General features: G+C 36.1%; 1 protein-coding gene across 1 annotated transcript in view; it reads right to left on the reverse strand.

The window, feature by feature from the left end:
• Nucleotides 1–18,419, reverse strand: part of LOC149803616 (transient receptor potential cation channel subfamily M member-like 2) — a 166,660-nt gene that overhangs the window by 16,665 nt on the left and 131,576 nt on the right. Inside the window, exons 24-26 of the mRNA XM_089953965.1 lie at nt 10,506–10,662; nt 4,406–4,596; nt 779–911 (exon numbers count right to left, since the gene is read on the reverse strand). Coding sequence (XP_089810091.1) covers nt 779–911; nt 4,406–4,596; nt 10,506–10,662 — 481 coding nt within the window. The remainder of the gene's footprint in view (nt 1–778; nt 912–4,405; nt 4,597–10,505; nt 10,663–18,419) is intronic.

The raw sequence follows: 18,419 nt of genomic DNA on the forward strand, positions 1-18,419 counted from the left end.
GTGTGGACTTTGGTTTCACTGTTTCAAACATGTTTACAAACAGTAGACATAAAATAATGTGTTTCTTCATTTTTCTGCAGAGTTAAATATTTATTTACATATAACAAATATAGTAGAACTTTGAAAACTATAAGCATTTTTGGGCCCAAATATTTATTTCTGGCTGCTGATTGTTTCTATTTTTCTGGGGTTGCAGACATAAGAATATGTTACTGAGCAAGTCACTAAAGTGATGCTGAAATCTGAGTAATTGATGTGGCCACAACCAAAGGTTGTAACCTGAAATGGACCTATGTTTCATTTCTTCTTGACAACATCCAAATTCAATCCAACTAAACACAATCAACCAACCAACCATCAACCCTATAAGTCTTATTTACTGTAATACAATACAAGCCACTGTAAACCTGATGGGTAATTACAGTAATTTATATCAAGACATACCTGTAGGGTAATTACAGCAATTTATATCAAGACATACCTGAAGGGTAATTACAGCAATTCATATCAAGTTACCAAAAATATGTTACTTCTGATAATCTACAGATTCTGACAAATATTCTGCCCTGAACTTGTGCCAGGTTACTATATGCTCAGTCTGGACTACAAAATAAATTGTGTACCATACCTGCCAGGCTATTGTGTCACTGTCTGTTGCTGTTTGCAGATGTGGAGGCAAGTACAAATATTACAATAAAGATCAACCTCTTATTGGTACATTGTGTTTCATGTACAAAGTACCAATATGACAAGCATCTTGTCCACTTTGGTATGTTACCTTTCATGTGTAGTGGTGACCTTTTTCTCAACAGATTCAAGTTCTTGTCTCTGGGAGGAACTCAAGTACGCTTCTAGTTCACCTTTTTCAAACAATGTTAAGCGGTTATCTTCCTTGTCAATCAGTTCAAGCCCTGCGGAAAAAAATTATGAGCAGTACAATAACTTCATGAATATCTCACTACCAATACGTATGTTGATTGTTATAAACAAACCTAGATACTCTATTTCTTGATCTCATGATCAAAGCTTTCAAATTACAGAGAAAATGGTAGTAATTGGTTCAGGTACAATTAAACACCTACTCCTTTCTTTTAAGTTCTGAAAAGCTATAAAAATTACAATGAAAAAAGATATCAAAGCTTAGATATGCTGGCAAACTATGTACACAATTCCTGCAAAGTAAACCCACTAGTTATCCTTACAGTTTGAAGATCTTGACATTGATTATGTAATGCTGTGTATAAGAATTTGATAATTTTATGCCCCCACTAAACTGCCATAGATGATTTAGTTGTTTGGCACTGTGTCAGTCAATTTGTCTCTATATTCTTATATCTGTACTTATGCACACCTGATAATCAATCCTGAATCCATCTGCACAACAGTATAAGAACTATTAAAGTTGCATCTAATTTTTCAGATTTTATCATGATTACAAGTAAAAACAAAAATCACATTTTCAGGGCATTACAGCAATTTATCAAATTTTTTTTTACCCTTCTGGATTTAAGGACTTTTAGAAAAAAAACTTATTAGCAAGGAAAAGAAATTTTCTTTTCAAAGAATTAATTTATACTTAAATAAATTTATCTCTTTGCTGGAAGTAAATTGTCTAACAAAAAGTTTAAAATGAGACTGTTATTATTACAGACTGAATATTGTGCAACAAATAGCATTCTAGCAAGAGTTATGCAGATGCTTGAGGTGCATTTGTCCACTAATACAATTATGTTATATTATCCTGTTGAGTTTCAGTAACGGCCATCTCTGCATTTATATATTTAGATATTTATTAATCTCTGATTTATCTCAAAGGCATTAAGATAACATCAACAAAATTAAATACATGGAATGAAGCAAGTGTATTAGTTTATTTATAGATTATAGATGAGGAGCATACATTGGAGCTAGGTGGTGATTGTAACGGGTAGCTAGGTGACCAGCAGGAGGAAGTGAACAGGCTTTTAAACATTCTTAACTGTGTGATAAAGCAATAAAAATATGGAGAGAGAGAGAGAGGGTGGGTGGGATTTACCTATTTAAAAGGTGATGAGAAACAAAAGAATATTTTTGGTTTAAAGAAAAAAATTATTTCAAGGCCAATAAATATGTTATTGCAATATCCAAAATCTTGTAAAGTAAACCTACTACTTTTTGTTTGCATTTTGAAAAAGTGGTAGGGATTGTGTGATTTTGCATGTGCATGCATTATTGGTTACATGTATTAATAATGTTGCAATCTTCCAGCACTGTTTAAGAAATTTCAGACTTTTGAATATGACTGAGGATGGTCTGTAGATATACATTGTAGTTTTAACATTATGTGAACCAACCCTTGGTAGTGGTTCTAAAGGTTGGGAGTTGTTTTCACATAAATTGTATTTTAAAAAAAAGTCAGATTAGTGCTAATAAGAGTTTGCTCAGATATAAACAGATCAGTTATTTCTTCAATCTTATAGAAATTATGACCTGAAGGTAAGGTGATAAGAGCTGCTGTCGACTGTTGAATTGTTTTATTGCAATCTGAAATCAAGTGGCTTGTTTTTATATGGAGTTTGTCAACTAGCATTATATTCACTGTTCACTTGAATCTTTTGATTACTTGATCACAGATCACATCATAGTGGGATTAAACACCATCACTGGCGGGTGTATTTCCTCACCTGAGGTTCAGACTTAAAGATCAAAGGCATTTCCATAAGCATTCAGGTCTGGAAGCATACAGTTAAAGTTCATTAACAACAAAGATGACTTTCAGACACTGTTCTCTCTGCAATACTAAATAGTAAGTGTCAAAGCCTAAATATTTGGGAGAGAATCCATATTTTAAATAAAAATCCAACTTAATGATAAACCATCCCATTTAACGATGGTTGTTTCTAGGATTTATACCCTTTGGTACATTATTAAACACCTTTTGTCCCAATGGATGCTTTTTGTTTAAACATATTCGAAAAAAAGAAAATATATCGGGAATGAAATCAGAATGTGTTGATTTATAATCAAGTCAACTGTAAATTTATAATCCATTTACTAGGAGTCTTGATTTTGTTATGATACCGTATTTTAGTTTTTTTAAAAATGTTTCATAAACTGAGGATTGCTGAATAACAGCAAGAGAGAAAGAGATTATATAAGCTTGGAATGAATGCATTCACTTAACTTCAGAGCTGTTTAAGATAAAATGGATGAAACTGTGTTACATTGTACAGTGTCACTAGAAGGCGTGTTGCATTGTATGCTAAATCTTCAGAGTAAGGTCAAAACTCAATATTTTCTAAGTTTTTTTAGTTTCTGCTTCATATGGTAAAAAATATAAAGTACAGGGATGAAGCCTGGTACACATGCTTCTTGGTTTGATGGCATCTCATGTATGACAGTTGATGTTTTATCTCCTTGGTCAAAGTCACTGATCAATATCTTCCCCTTTTATGCACTTCTTCTTGAATGCCTTTTGAGACATGGCAATGGTACAGATGTGTCTTAAAGTTCCTAAATTTCATTACTGTACCCTTTTTTAACTGTAACATTTATGGGGAATGGGGATTTACTAAATTTGTTTATTAAATCTGTTGTTTATTTATTGCAATTCCAGTTGTTTGTCAAAAACTCATGGTATAATTTAGTGTTTGGAGCAGTTATAGTAATTATTCTACCCTATCTTTTTATGTTGATCATTTATTTTGTTTTTCAATGACTTTTTATTTTACAGTTTTATTTTTGTCTTAATTTAATACATGTTTTTTCATTTATGTGGTTGTTTATTTTAGAGCTAAATGCCATTTCTCAGTGCACAATAGGCTATTCATGTCAGCTAGTATAATCAGTGGGGGAAGAATGAGAAAACACCAATAAGAACCACAAACCCACAGGAAGCTAATTTGGCAAACGTTCTCACATAACCACACATTTAAAGTCTATTTTTGTTGTTTGTTCATTTTTAGGGAGTTTATTTTAGGCATTCTTGAGGTGCCATCTCACTGTTTACATATATGTATACTAGAGGGTCTACAATCTTGACACATTTCATGATCTGTTCATCCTGATGTGGAAAGGGAGGGGGGGGGAAAGAAGAACAAATGAAATAGGTGAAATGTAATAGGTCTCATATGCCCCCTAGAGGTATTACATAGGTCTAAATATGGAAATACAGGTCTCAGTAGCATACAGAAGGGCAGATATACTTCTAAATGGAAAAAGAAAGAAGTTCCAAAAGTGATATCGCCATCATGGCAGGATCTTTTTTCTCCCACAGATATATTTCAATTATTTCTCATTATGAAAAATAACTTTAAAATTATGTTTGTTTCTGTCCATTGTAAATAATATATTTACATATTTATTGTTTCTAACAAATGTAAAATTTTGTGATTTAAGTACAAAAAAATAAGTTACAATAACTTACTAAATTCATTGCAGGACTTGGAACTGACACATCCAAGCTTGCGGCAGACATGTTTAAGAAGCCTGTATAGATGGATGAAAATGATAAAAGGTGGGCACAAGAAAGGTCGGTCATAGTACTCTTGTACCAGAGAGAAGCGGTAGAATCTCCAGACATTTTCTGACTGCACCTGAACCTTTTGAAATGTGTAGCTGAAATTATATATATGAACATTTATTACAGTACAAGAAAATAAGTCCTAAAATAAAAATGAAAGCCAGTCTGATTTGAAAACAGTAACCTTTACAACCAACTTCTAAACACATTGTTTATATTCCAATATGCATACCCACTGTCTGATTTTGTTTTATTCCTATACAAAACCATTTTGTTACAGTAGAACCTGTCTTGAAAGACCACCTCTTTTGACAAAAAATTATGGTCTCTCAAGACAGGTGGTCTCTCATAACAGGTCATAATCCTATATAATCAATAAATTTGTGCACTGAGAATGTGGTCTCACAAGACAGGTGGTCTCACATAGCAGTGGTCTTTCAAGACAGGTTTTACTGGATATTTAACATAGCTTTAACAGTCACATCGCTACAATGTCTGCAGTGTGGCAATTTAAAGTGATGTCTAGCACTGGGGCATAACGCTGCAGAAATGTAGCATAATGTCTCACCCAATCACATTATCCTGAAACCAGGCCGACCAGTCCTAACACTAACCTCTTAATGCTGAGCACCAAGCCATGCAGCTGTTAGTATCATTTCTATTAAGTCTTTGGTATGACTCAGCCGGGGATCAAACCGACAACCTCCCGCATCCGAGGTGGATGCTCTAACCACTAGGCCACTGAAGCGGTCCACAAATTCTTTGTCCATATTGATAAACCATCTTAACAGTGCGTTATTATATCATAATCTGCTTATGTTGATATCTAGCATGAATACTGTATGTTGTGAGATATCTGCATTTCTTTTTGGTTGACATTTCTGGTAGTGGAGGTCAACCGGGTGAGGCATTATCACATAATCTATCCTTCATCGGATTTTCAGCTGCTCACTAGTAATTAATATATTTACACAGACTGACATTTGTATGTGGATGGTAAGTAAAATTCCTCTTCTTTTCACTCAGAATTAGATCCTTCAGATGTAATCCCTGTCATCAGACCAGATGTGTCCATTGACCCTTTTTTAAATTTATGATGCATGCATGGCAGGCAGCATCACTCCATTACCACAAACATAAAAAACCCAATATTCAAGCTCTTAATTGTTGATCTATTCAATAGGCATGGAGGAACAGTAACTACAACTGACCAAATGATGGCCAATTCCTTTTTTAAAAATGTACCCACATAAAATAGTTTGCTGAAATTTCAAAGAAAACAAATTACCTTTGAAGCACCGATTGTTATGAAAACGTACTAAGCAAATGAAAAAAACCCAGTCTCAATCATGCAATAAAATTATTTGATGTTGCTGCCACAATAAGAAATGGGCATTTGTTTGGTTCTCCAAAGCTGTCCTTTAGCAGTGACTTTAATAACGCATGCACCCTTCATCAAAGAAAGCCAACTACAATCTTCAATAAAAACAAAGAACCTTTCTTCAAAGGAAGCCAGTACCAAACTTAAATAAAAGCAATTGGAATCTGATGGATTGTTTCATTTTCCGTGACTGGAACACATTTGCTGTGTTGTGAAAGTTTTCTTTTTGCAGTAAAAATGTTTATGCTTACAAACGCTACCAACGGTGGCTTAAAATGCAAACCAACTTTTACCAACTTGGGACATACTGAAAAGTAAATGTGCTTCATCATTCGTTACATGACTGTGCTATTTTTTCCCCATTGAATTCAGACCTATATGACCTGTGACAAAAATACTGAATATTTTAAATGTGTATGTGTGCATAATTTTGATGGAATTTCTTGTATTGTTGATTCAATTTATGTGATGAGATTCACGGGTGAGTACACAGTGTTGATGCTGTATTCATGCCATACATTAGACATGTATATATAAAGCATGGTTCTCTGCATAAAGTAAAATATAAATGCCTTCTCTGTTTTCACTACAGGTGTATTTCTCATCTAATATACATTAATTTAAGATGGTAACTGTGCCAATGAAGTGCATATTTTTGCGCCCACATTTATTATCCACCCACCCCACAATTTTTGGGGGGTACATGCATCATTTTTTTCAGCTAACTGACCTGGTTGCTTATAACATGGTTCGGTCTATAACACGGTCGGGTTCTATGGCTCCCAACTACCATGTTATAGTGGGGGTCACACTGTAATACTTTTTCCAATTGTATAAGCAGATCATATTCACTGTCAGACTTGGTATATTGTGGGATTATTTAATTCAACATTTTGTAAGGTTTTGCAGTGTGGAAAGTGCATCCAAAAAGATGAAATAACATTTAGGAGAGATTTCAATAGACAGCAATAATTAAGTTTGGTAGCAATTTCTGCTGTAAAGATCAGGCAGGTTAATGCAACAACTGCACAACTCACTCACAGAACAAAGAATAAAGACACAGATAAAAACAGAAGAATGGCTGAGAAAGTAAAGTCAAAAAAGGAAAGAAAGAGATCAGCATTCATCTCCAGCCAATATAGGTTAGGTGAAAAAGGTTCAGGAAGGTTGGAAAGCAGTTAGGAGGAGACTAACATTTCCAAAGTGATACTCACTGTGATGCACACAGAAATGATCCACTCAGTGACTGTAACAGAACTGTCCCAGAATAAATGACCCAGAAACCCTTAACATTAAGGAATTTACATGGAAAAAGTGCGCAAAGTGATAAAGATCAAGTTTAGTGCCATTACCTGGCAGATTAACCTACAAAGTATACAACAAATGCCCTAAGCTACTAAGACATTTGTGGCATTGCTTCCATGTTGTCTCTAGAAATGGGAAGATCCCTGTATGCTGGTAACAGGCAGAAGGATACCTTGTGCTGCAAGAGAAAATATCCAAACTCATCATTTAGTTTGCTGAGCACAGAAAGGAAGACTTCAGTGCTGTCAAGTGGTGAAACACCTGGGGAAGGATGGGAACTCATCCCAGTCATCTGGAAGGTGTACAGAGATAAGGGGTGAATCCCAGGTAAAAATGGGAACTCATCTGAGGACATCTGTGTAACCACAGTCCAACTCTATATCAACACCAACAGAGAGCAATAATTAAATAATAGCTACAATTTCTGTTGTAAAGATCAAGGATGTATTCCGAAACATTACTGGAGATGATGTTCTGGGATGTTGTAATTATAGCTGCAGCCTTATCCCCATCTTTCAAACGGGCTCTAAGGACTCTATATGATGCTCTTTTTCATTCAATTTACTCAGAAAAGTGAGAGGATTGTTAGAAATAGCAAAATATCAAACATCATGGAGGATGGGTAACGGCCATGTTGGTGACTTTGTACTTAAGAATTTCACACTATTGGCAAGACTGATTTTTGTTGCTTCTAAATGAGGGCACATTTTTAGGTCAAAAGTTGGACAGAAATTAGCTTTTCCGTTGAACATGGACTAGAATATCATAAGGTCTAATTAGATTAGATGGAGTAGAGTTTAGTTTGGTAGCATAATGAAGAAGCAATTCTGTTCATCTCAGACAAAGTGATGGTTCATTTGCCTCAGATTAGAGACTTTTCAAATGGAAGTTCCAAATGCTCCCAAAGACTGTGGTGACATTGCTTTGATGGCATTATTTTGAGTACATTGAATATGAAGAGTAATCTAATGGATAAATGAACACAACAAAGTCACTCATTTTCATCCTATTAAGTGTGTATGAATAAGCTGTCATGCAGTTATCACCATTTGTAGCAATTCAAAAATGGTACTGATCAATCTCTGAAAGCTCTAAAGTTGGCACTACAAAACTGAACCCTTGTACAACTGATTTGATATAGTCAATTTCAAATTTGAAATATGCTGAAAGTGGTGCCATGTTTTGCAGTATTTACTTATTTATAAATATTTGCTCAGCTAATTAGTAATGCTACATGGTACAGTCTAACGGTATAAGCTACATATTACTGTAATGTAAATATGGTGAAAATAATTCAATACTATTGTAATGACCCTGTACATTCCTTTCATCCTCTTTCTTCTATATACTGCCACTCGCTCTTTAAGAACCATGGGCTGGTTAGCACTGGCACACTTTAGTGTCGATAGTAGACCTACATAAAAATTGTTGGTTCCAAAAAGGATCTTTGAATTGTACTCTGTATGTCATTCCTTGCAAACATACCATTTAATATATCTGTATGGACATGTCACTTAACATATTTACCTACACTGTGTCTCTCCATGAATAAGTAACTGCCAAATTTTACTATATTTACTGAATTTATCACCACTGTGCATTTCTCCTTTGTGCACATGGTATTACAATTTTTTTACCTGCACTGTGCATGTCTCTCCTTGCACATAACACACCAATATTTACCAATGAAAAATCTTTCCTTGTACAAGAGACATGACCATTTACCAACATTTACTGGCACTGTGTCTCCTTGCACATGATAATATGCCACCATGAATTGCATTTACCCACATTATGCATGTCTCTCTTTGTGCATGATATGACATTGTTACTTGCATTTACCCACATTGTGCATGTCACTCTTTGAAGTCATGAGACATTGTTAGGTATCATATTTACCTGCACTGTTCACACCTCTTCTTGTACATAAAATATACCATTGTCATACTTTGTGGTGGTTATCATTGCCTAAGAGGATAATTAACCATGGTGAAATATACCATTGTCATACTTTCTGGTGGTGATCATTGCCTAAGGGGATATTTGACCATGGTGAAATATACCATTGTCACACTTTTTGGTGGTTATCATTGCCTAAGAGGATAATTGACCATGGTGAAATATACCAGTGTTGTACTTTTTGGTGGTTATCAATGCCTAAGGGGATATTTGACCATGGTGAAATATACCAATGTTGTACTTTTTGGTGGTTATCATTGCCTAAGAGGTGAACTGACTATGGTGAAATATACCACTGTCATACTTTTTGGTGGTTATCAATGCCTAAGAGGATAACTGACTATGGTGAAATATACATTGTTGTACTTTTTGGTGGTTATCATTGCCTAAGGTGATATTTGACCATGGTGAAATATACCATTGTCATACTTTTTGGTGGTTATCATTGCCTAACCATGGTGTTACAGCTGGATCAAGTAGATTTTAAAGTGAAATTAATGGATTGAATAATCTGATAGAATAAACAGAAATTTGTGCAGAGATATAGAACAGAATAACATGAGCCCCGTGTATACAGAATAAAACAATTAATTAGATTCAACAAAATAAAATTGTACAGAACCTCTGCCAGAAAAATAAATGAACACAAGTTCTAAAATGCAATCAGCAGCACTATTTTATAGCAAATTCCATCATGTTTTGAATTTTAACTGTCCAGCATGTCTTCATAACCTGATAACTGGTTACTGTTCACTCTCCAGGATCAGGATAGTTTGTCGATTAGGGTCAACTTGCACTCAAACAACCTTGAAATCACATATTGGACAGTAAAAACTCTGACCTGATGTTAACTGATGTGATGGCAGATAGCAAAGACCTTGATCTGATGGTATTTGATGTAACGGTAGACAGTAAAAACCCAGATCTGATGGCATTTGATGTAACAGCAGACAGCGAAGACCCAGATCTGATGGTGTTTGCTGTAACAGCAGACAACAAAGACCTGGATCTGATGGTATTTGATGTAACAGTAGACAGTAAAGACCCAGATCTGATGGTATTTGATGTGATGGCAGATATAGGTCTATGCTAATCACAAGCGGTAAATATGTTAACTTATTCGTCTGACAAATGCAACACTGTTTAAAATCTTTTCAGTACAGGTTATAATGTGCAGGTATTTCTTATTGAAACATATAAATTGGAAAGCATAGCAGAAAAATATTTCTCAGCTGAGGGTAAATAGCAGCCACTAAAGCCATCAAAGAAATTTGATTAATGAAAAACTGGAATTCAATGAGGGCATGATAATCATTTTCCTCATAATTCTTCCTTCCTTACTAATACTGCAGCCCTTACCTGAACATGGCAATCAGGAGGTTGATGAGAAGAATGTTTGTCAGTACCAAGTAGATTGCCCCTAACAGAGATACCAGGGCATTCTCAGTGGGACAACGCACATGCCCACCTTGTGCCCGCCATAGTGTTTCATTTTTGACACAGTCATCTTGTTTACCTGTAACAGAGCAGAATACAAGAGTTTCATCTGATGTAGACAAATGGGGAAACAAAATCACTTTTAAGTTAGCATTTAAAAGTTTCACTATCTTGCAACACGGTCTAAATTTCTGAGCAAATCCAGCCCTTAGGGTCTTCATTGCATTATGAGCAGCACCTAGGGCCTTCACTATAGGACAGCATTTCACACTGTCACAATTTATAACAATTTGAAATTTCATCTTTAGGAAAGCATGTCACAGTCTTGTAATGTGCAAAGAAATAAAAGTGGTTCACTTTTACAAGCCTGTTGGTTTTATTATGTATTTAGTCATTATATGGTTCGTCTGCAAGACAGTACACTAGTTTCCTTTTGTGTAAAGTCATCTGGGGGTTTAATTTTGAAACAACACTCAGTTTTAAAATGTATTAGGTCTTTAAAGCAATCCTCTGTAACCAGGTTTGTCACTGTCACTTAATTACATGGTTCACCTGTACAAGTGTATGTCATATCTCAAATTGTAATATCACATTAGAGGACCACTAGATCAATACCAATTTGTGATTTTCACATATCACTATGCAACAATCACAAAATAAATGGTTAGGAGTAGTAATAGTTTTTTTTTGTCCCAACTTACCCCACATTATGCTAAGTCATATAGCATTTTGTTAGACACTTGTAACCTTGGGCAGGTGTGTGAAGTAAGAGTGGCAATCATTGTAGCATAGCATTAGGTGGGCAACTATCAACAACACTCTGGTTGGAGACAAGGTGTGCTGATGGGAACCACCATAGACTATGAAAGTTAGCAAACTTCATCTATGGGACAACTGGGCAGTATGGAAGAGGAGACCTTGGACAGTGCAAGTATAATGTTTGAGTGTGAAGACACCTGTGACCAAGATGACAAGACTGGTGATTATGGCCTCGACCAGGTATCTTTGGAATGTTTTTTTCTTCTGGTTACTGTCAACATCTTTCTGACTCTACTGGGCGAAACAAACCTGACCAGGTATGATTGGGCTCAGGGTCATTACCTTATGCTATGGTGATATAATACTGTCCCACCTTCAACAGATGTTTAGTGAGAAATTTTCTTTTGTGCCTTGAAAGGAGAACTTACATAAAATACTGACATGCTGAGTAACCCATGTGAAACAGGTCAGCACATGAGAACTGGCACATGTGCCAATAGACACATACCCAGTGGCATGGTGGCAGTAAGATAACACATGGATATTGACTAAGGCTCACAGGACCGCAGAGCACTTGGAATTACTTTAAGGATCTCAGATGAAGCAGATTAGGTTGCACTGCTGATGGCTACCATGACATGGGCCATCCTAGCAGTCACCTGTATGTTATTCTTAATAGCTGTATAATTGTTCATCTTCTCTAAATTCAGTCCAAACTTGACCTCTGAAAGATAGGCATCATAGAGGGCCTGCAAGACTAAGTCTGACTTGAAGCTGAGCTTACTCTGAGAGGACCTGAATCTGATTGTGCTTTTGAGCCTTCACTCAGAGGTGCCTGACAATAACTGACCAGCCAGACAGAAGTGCCTGCATACAAGGAACAGCCGCCACAGTAGGAAGCATGGCCAAACCTGTGATCCTCACGCATATGGCTATGGTGCTGGATGCCATACTATTTACAATGTTGACAAGTCACGCATATTCCTTGCAGAGATAGCATCATTGATCGATCTCAGCTTTAAACCTGGCTTCAATACTGCTGATCTTCAGACAGCAGTTATGTGGGCTTTCCTCATGGATTATAACCTGAGGAGTGGGATTCATCCTGATACAAGTTTAGCTGATGTGTTTAACTAAATCATCTAATTGACTACTTCAATAGTTTAACCTGGATGAAAAATAAAGATTGTGACACAGTTTGGATCATTCTAATAAAAAAACACATAACTGGATTTTCAATGAAGGTTATATAAAAAGTCAGTCCACTTGTTACCTGATACAAGTTTAGCTGATGTGTTTAACTAAATCATCTAATTGACTACTTCAATAGTTTAACCTGGATGAAAAATAAAGATTGTGACACAGTTTGGATCATTCTAATAAAAAAACACATAACTGGATTTTCAATGAAGGTTATATAAAAAGTCAGTCCACTTGTTACCTTAGTATCCTAATGTTTCCATTGTTCAACAAATGACTACAAGTCACTGTTCTCTTGTGTCCACATAAAGGAAATGTCAAACCTCATAGAAACCAGCACTGTAAAGCAGTATATGGCAGGTGCTGACTGAGGCTGGTGCTCTCTACATTCAAGGAAACATAAAGCATACTGATCATTGCCTAATCATCTACAGTACGTAAAATTCCTTCAGACATCAATGGAATTAAACTAACCACCTTAGTTAAAATGACAGCAAAGTTATCGGTTGCACTACCACATTCATATATATCTTTAAAGCCACATCTTGAGAAGTGGTTGACTCCCCCATCCCCACGTTTTATTAGGGAGATGGATGTAGCCCCCATATCCAAAGGACCAGTCATGCTATCATCCTTTTTTAAAATTACCAATAAATTCATACACATAACTTTTATGGTCTCATCTTGGAGCATGATATATGTTTTGGCTGTCGCATCTTGTGCATCAGTAGGGTTTTCTATGTCAATGACAGTAAACAAACTCATATCCAGCTTTGTATTGATCTTTCTTGCTATGTGCTTTTAAAGATCCTGTTTTACAGCACTTATGATTCTGAGAAAGGATTAAACAGCCTTGCGTGATGGCTGTGGAGGTGAATACTGATTTTATCTTGGTATATTGACCACCAAGTTCCATTTGGTACATATGCAGTGGAAGGTGTCGCAAGTTTTTCATTCAGGCTGGTGAAACTGCTCACCACTGCAGAGTGAAATTGTTTATCTAGTAGCATGGACATGGTGATATAACTGTCTCTGCTTGCATCTCCAATTTATGGAAGCTACATAATTTATATGAAAGTGGTGTGTCCACAAATTTGAATTTGGAGCCCTCACGAAGTAGCAAAACAAGCTCAAAACTCTTGAAAGTAACTGGAAGCCTGTCTAGATGGCACCAATAATGTAGAATAGTGGTAGAAACCATTCACCATAGTACTGTTTGATCCACAATCCATATTCTTCAGGTTTTTTGATGGTCTTATTTCTGTTAACTTAAAGGTAATCAGTGTTATATCCATGTTTAAAGAAAACAGAATGTTACTAGTAACTATCTCAAATATCCCTGTCACATATTACAGGGTGGTCACATCTGAGATAGAAACGGGGGTCCCCATATATGGAACTCTACCACCATCCACTTATCAAGGGATCCCCAGTCAGAACTGTTGTTAAGAACTCATAAGTCGTAATTGACACCTCCTTTGAACACAAGACAATACCAAGGTAATCAGGGCTGGCCAAGGAATTATCCTGGTCAAGCCATAAGCCATGTACATAGCTGAAATGGATGATAACAAGGTGATAAAAATGTACATGGTCTATCAAGTGAGACTTGGTGCAAAGATGACTGCCTTTCTGCCTTTTAATGGCAATGAACAGTTAGCAAAGGACTCAAAGGAAGACACACTCAAGCAGGTCATAGCTCACTAGTCATCTCTAAATCCAGTGCTGCACTGGCCCAACTTGTAAGGTGTTTTATTACTTAAAGAGGGCCGTGATCAATGAGGTATTGACTTTAGAAGTGTCTCAAATACTATCCAAGGTACCATCCCAAGTATCAATTTCTGTACTCACTTACAGTGATGAAACCAAAAAAGGTTGAGTGGCCAAGAAAAAACATCTGAGAAGAGTCATAAGTGGCAAGTAAACATGCTGCTGAAGCCCAAAAGTGTGGAGACTCCAATACCATAAAGTTGGATTAGTCTAAGATACATTTTTTCATCAGTGTTGATGATTTAACGATATGACCACATCTCATAGTGTAAAAGCAGAGGCTTGGATGGCAGAACAAACTTGTCAGCATGGGCATGTTTGTGAGATATTACATGCAGGCAGGCTGAGAAAGCACTGAATTATTGAGGTGAGAGGCTGGGGCCAAGCCAAAGCTTTTAGACTGGTATACCCAATCACTGGAGTTATCACCTGCAGGTAATTATAAGTTAAAGCATAAATGGGAGTTGTCACCTGCAGGTAATTATAAGTTAAAGCATAAATGGGAGTTGTCACCTGCAGGTAATTATAAGTTAAAGCATAAATGGGAGTTGTCACCTGCAGGTAATTATAAGTTAAAGCATAAATGGGAGTTATCACCTGCAGGTAATTATAAGTTAAAGCATAAATGGGAGTTGTCACCTGCAGGTATTTAAAAGTTAAAGCATAAATGGGAGTTGTCACCTGCAGGTATTTATAAGTTAAAGCATAAATGGGAGTTGTCACCTGCAGGTAATTATAAGTTAAAGCATAAATGGGAGTTTATTAACTCACAGAACAAGACTATCCATGACCTACCATGGCCCCCATGTTAATAAACTTGCAGCTGCGGCAACAATGTCACAGGATAAGGCAAGAACATGGTTATACAAAAAAACTATGTGGCAAAAATGTCTTCTGGCTTAAAAAAATATTATTAGGCCTCAGTTTGGCATGTCTACACCAAAAGAAGTCAGTCAGGCAGACATTTTATATTTATCACATGATCACATAAAGAAAATAGATGTATAATTATGTCCTGACTGTAGAAGCTTTTTGTGACCCATTATAAGCAGGCAGCCTCCTACTTGCACATAGCAATAAAATGTATAAAGTCACAACCTGTATATAGCAATGAAATGTATAGTCAAAACCTACACATAGCAATGGAATGTATAAACTCACAAGCACAATGAAGATGAACTAAACTAGAGGTCCATCTAGTGACCCACTTTGCTGCAGGTTAGCTGTGGTAGAAAGTTCATGGGAGCAGTGTCTCAACTGTTGACTAAGCAACACATTCTTTTGAGGTGGGGGGGGGTGCAGGTCTTCATTGGCATAGTAGTGTGTTTTATCCACAAGTTGGCAAAAAGGTTATTAAGACATCAGCATGCTCAGAAGATGCTACTTTGGATTAACAGACTAAACATACACAGAATCAAATGGGTTGAGAAGTTGCTAGCCACTGTAGAGGCCCTCAAGGGAGAGGTATTGGACTACATGGATAAAGTGCTTGTAGATGGTAGATTTCCTTATAGCATTGCACATGGCATAAATGGATAATTGGGAGAAGTAGCCTCCACTTCTTTTGGTTCAGATATGATATTTGTATGTGCCCAGAGTTGGAGGGTAGTGGGCATCATGCCACTAATCCTATATAGTCTCTGGATTAGCTTATAATATTCTTGATTGATCAGAAATCCCTGGCCAGCCCTACAACATCACCTTCAGAATCCATCAGATGATGTGGGCGATTGGCTACCAAAGGTTTCTGCAAGAAGAGTTGCAGGCATCATGGAATTATATAAATCCTTTTATTTATTAAATACATGTACTCTGGTTTCATTTTTTTGTGTACCATGATACCAGAGGTTGATTTATGTATATTGTACAATATTTCAAAATAGTGAGTTCTGTTCATCCTATGCTGCACATGCAAAGTGATTTCAATGGGATGAACCAAATACTTTCAGCATACAGACGATGTATGGCAACATCATCTGCGTATAAATGTCTAAATCTACACATTACGGAATGTATTGTCAGTGAGTGGTGTACTTTAAGGACTTGCACATCTTGAGCTGTAGAGGTATGTGAGTTATTTTTTAATTTCTTGTGTATATTTTCTACTCTTGTTTGTGACTTAGCAAGAGTTTTATATTAGCAATATAAAGTTGCATTTTTAAGAAAAGTTTAGTACCATAGGAATTCTTATTGGCATGGGTAGATTTACTTCTGAACCTGTGTATTGTTTTGTAAATTATTGTGCCAATAATGTAATCTTTATAACTTGCCATATGCAACTTCATTACGTTTTACTGTATATGCATAATAAACGGTGTTAGATGTATTTTCAGCTGATCAGAGTCACAGCTGCAGAGCTGATCTGAGTCAACATGGTACCAGCTGTAGAGATAACCATAGAAGCTGACCATAGCAGTTGTAAAGCTGACCATACCAGCCACAGAGCTGATTGAACAGTGTGTAACTCCATACATGTAATCTTTTAGCCATGGGCTAATTTTGGGGTTTGTAATACCCAGTGTTTCAGGATTGTAAAGATATTTCATTGATATCTGTCCCTTTGTTTTTATCATTTTACTATTTGAGTAAAATACTTCATTGGTCACTATCAGAGTGAATTCATTTTTACTATCTGAGTAAAATGCATCATTCTTTTTGTCGTGTAAAATTACTGTGGATAATTCACCTTTGTCCTTGTACTGTGTAAGGTCATTTATTTGTATTTTCATTTTGTTGCATTATTAGGTTCATGTGGATTATGTTAATTCATTCAATATTTGGATTTTATACATGCACATATTAATCATAATTCTTTTCTCACTCAAGTCATTCATCATTAAACATTGTATTTCTACCACCATCAAAAGTGTTCTCTTGTAAATCTGAAATCCAACCCGGTTATCTTGTTACAGCAGGTTGTGCCAGATAATACTCAACTACTTCCCAAGAGTATTTTATCAAGTTGAATTGGACGATTCCCATAACTGCCTATATGCTTTGTCTTCCGAGTAGCCACAAAAGCATCATATCTGGGAGATTCATTCCCTGTGGGATACTTGGATCCCTGCGGAGTATGTATCTTGGATGTTTAGAATGACCTTGCCCTGTGTAGTACTGTACTGCAATGGTTTAGTGTCTTCTGTGTGGCTTCGTTTTTATTAGAGGTAGTATGTCTAGGCATTAAGAAGACAAAATGCCAGGAATATGATTTAAATAGCTGCCAAGTTCAGTAATTTGGCATTTAGGAACATAGGGCTTTATGGATGAGTATGTTGCAGATGCGATTAAAATAAGCCTGTCCCAGATATTACAAATACAGAAAATAAGTTGTATATATACATATCTCAACCTGACCTTCTAGTTGCCATATCATCCCCTTCTATAATTAGTCTAGGTTCTGTGTCTACAATGTGTTGAAAATACAATTACTATCACAAATCCAAAAGTATATAATATTCCAAATGAACTGAATGTCTTGACATACAAATATTCCAAAAGGTATTTGAATGAATTCACAAAATTCCCAGAATTAATTATTAAACCAGTCACTGAGCAACTACAAATTCCAAATAATGTTTTATATATATATATATATATATATATCAAACTGACCTATGACTAAACATTATGTTCTGGACAATTAATCATTTCTAATGGAAAATTCCAACAAATTGTAAACATGTTAGCTTCCAGAACATTCAAAGCTCATAACAAGGTTAGGTCTTCAAATTGTATATATCTTCATTACTACTTAATATCATGGCATAAGTAAGGTAGGCAAACTTCCATCCACAACCCTCAATCATAGACAAATCTTATGCACACAATAAAGATATACATTACACTGTCCTTAGAGCATGCAGGTGGATAAATCTGGACCATGGTTTATTATGACATATCACAGGAACCCATTTCTGTAACTGGTTATGTTGCTGGTGGGCTGTCTACCTCACTGTAGCCCTTTTTAAAGTTGGCAGATATGGTATTTAGCATTTTTGTAGGTAGTTAACTCAGGCAAGATGCCCTAACACAGTCTGTAATACTGCTCCTCTGTGGCCATCCTATGAAACTGCCCACTCGCTAGGTAATCAAATAGTTCTTTTTCTG

The sequence above is a fragment of the Sinohyriopsis cumingii genome, chromosome 3, assembly GCF_028554795.1.
Source record: "Sinohyriopsis cumingii isolate HCF-2022 chromosome 3, ASM2855479v2, whole genome shotgun sequence".
NCBI lineage: Eukaryota > Metazoa > Mollusca > Bivalvia > Unionida > Unionidae > Sinohyriopsis > Sinohyriopsis cumingii.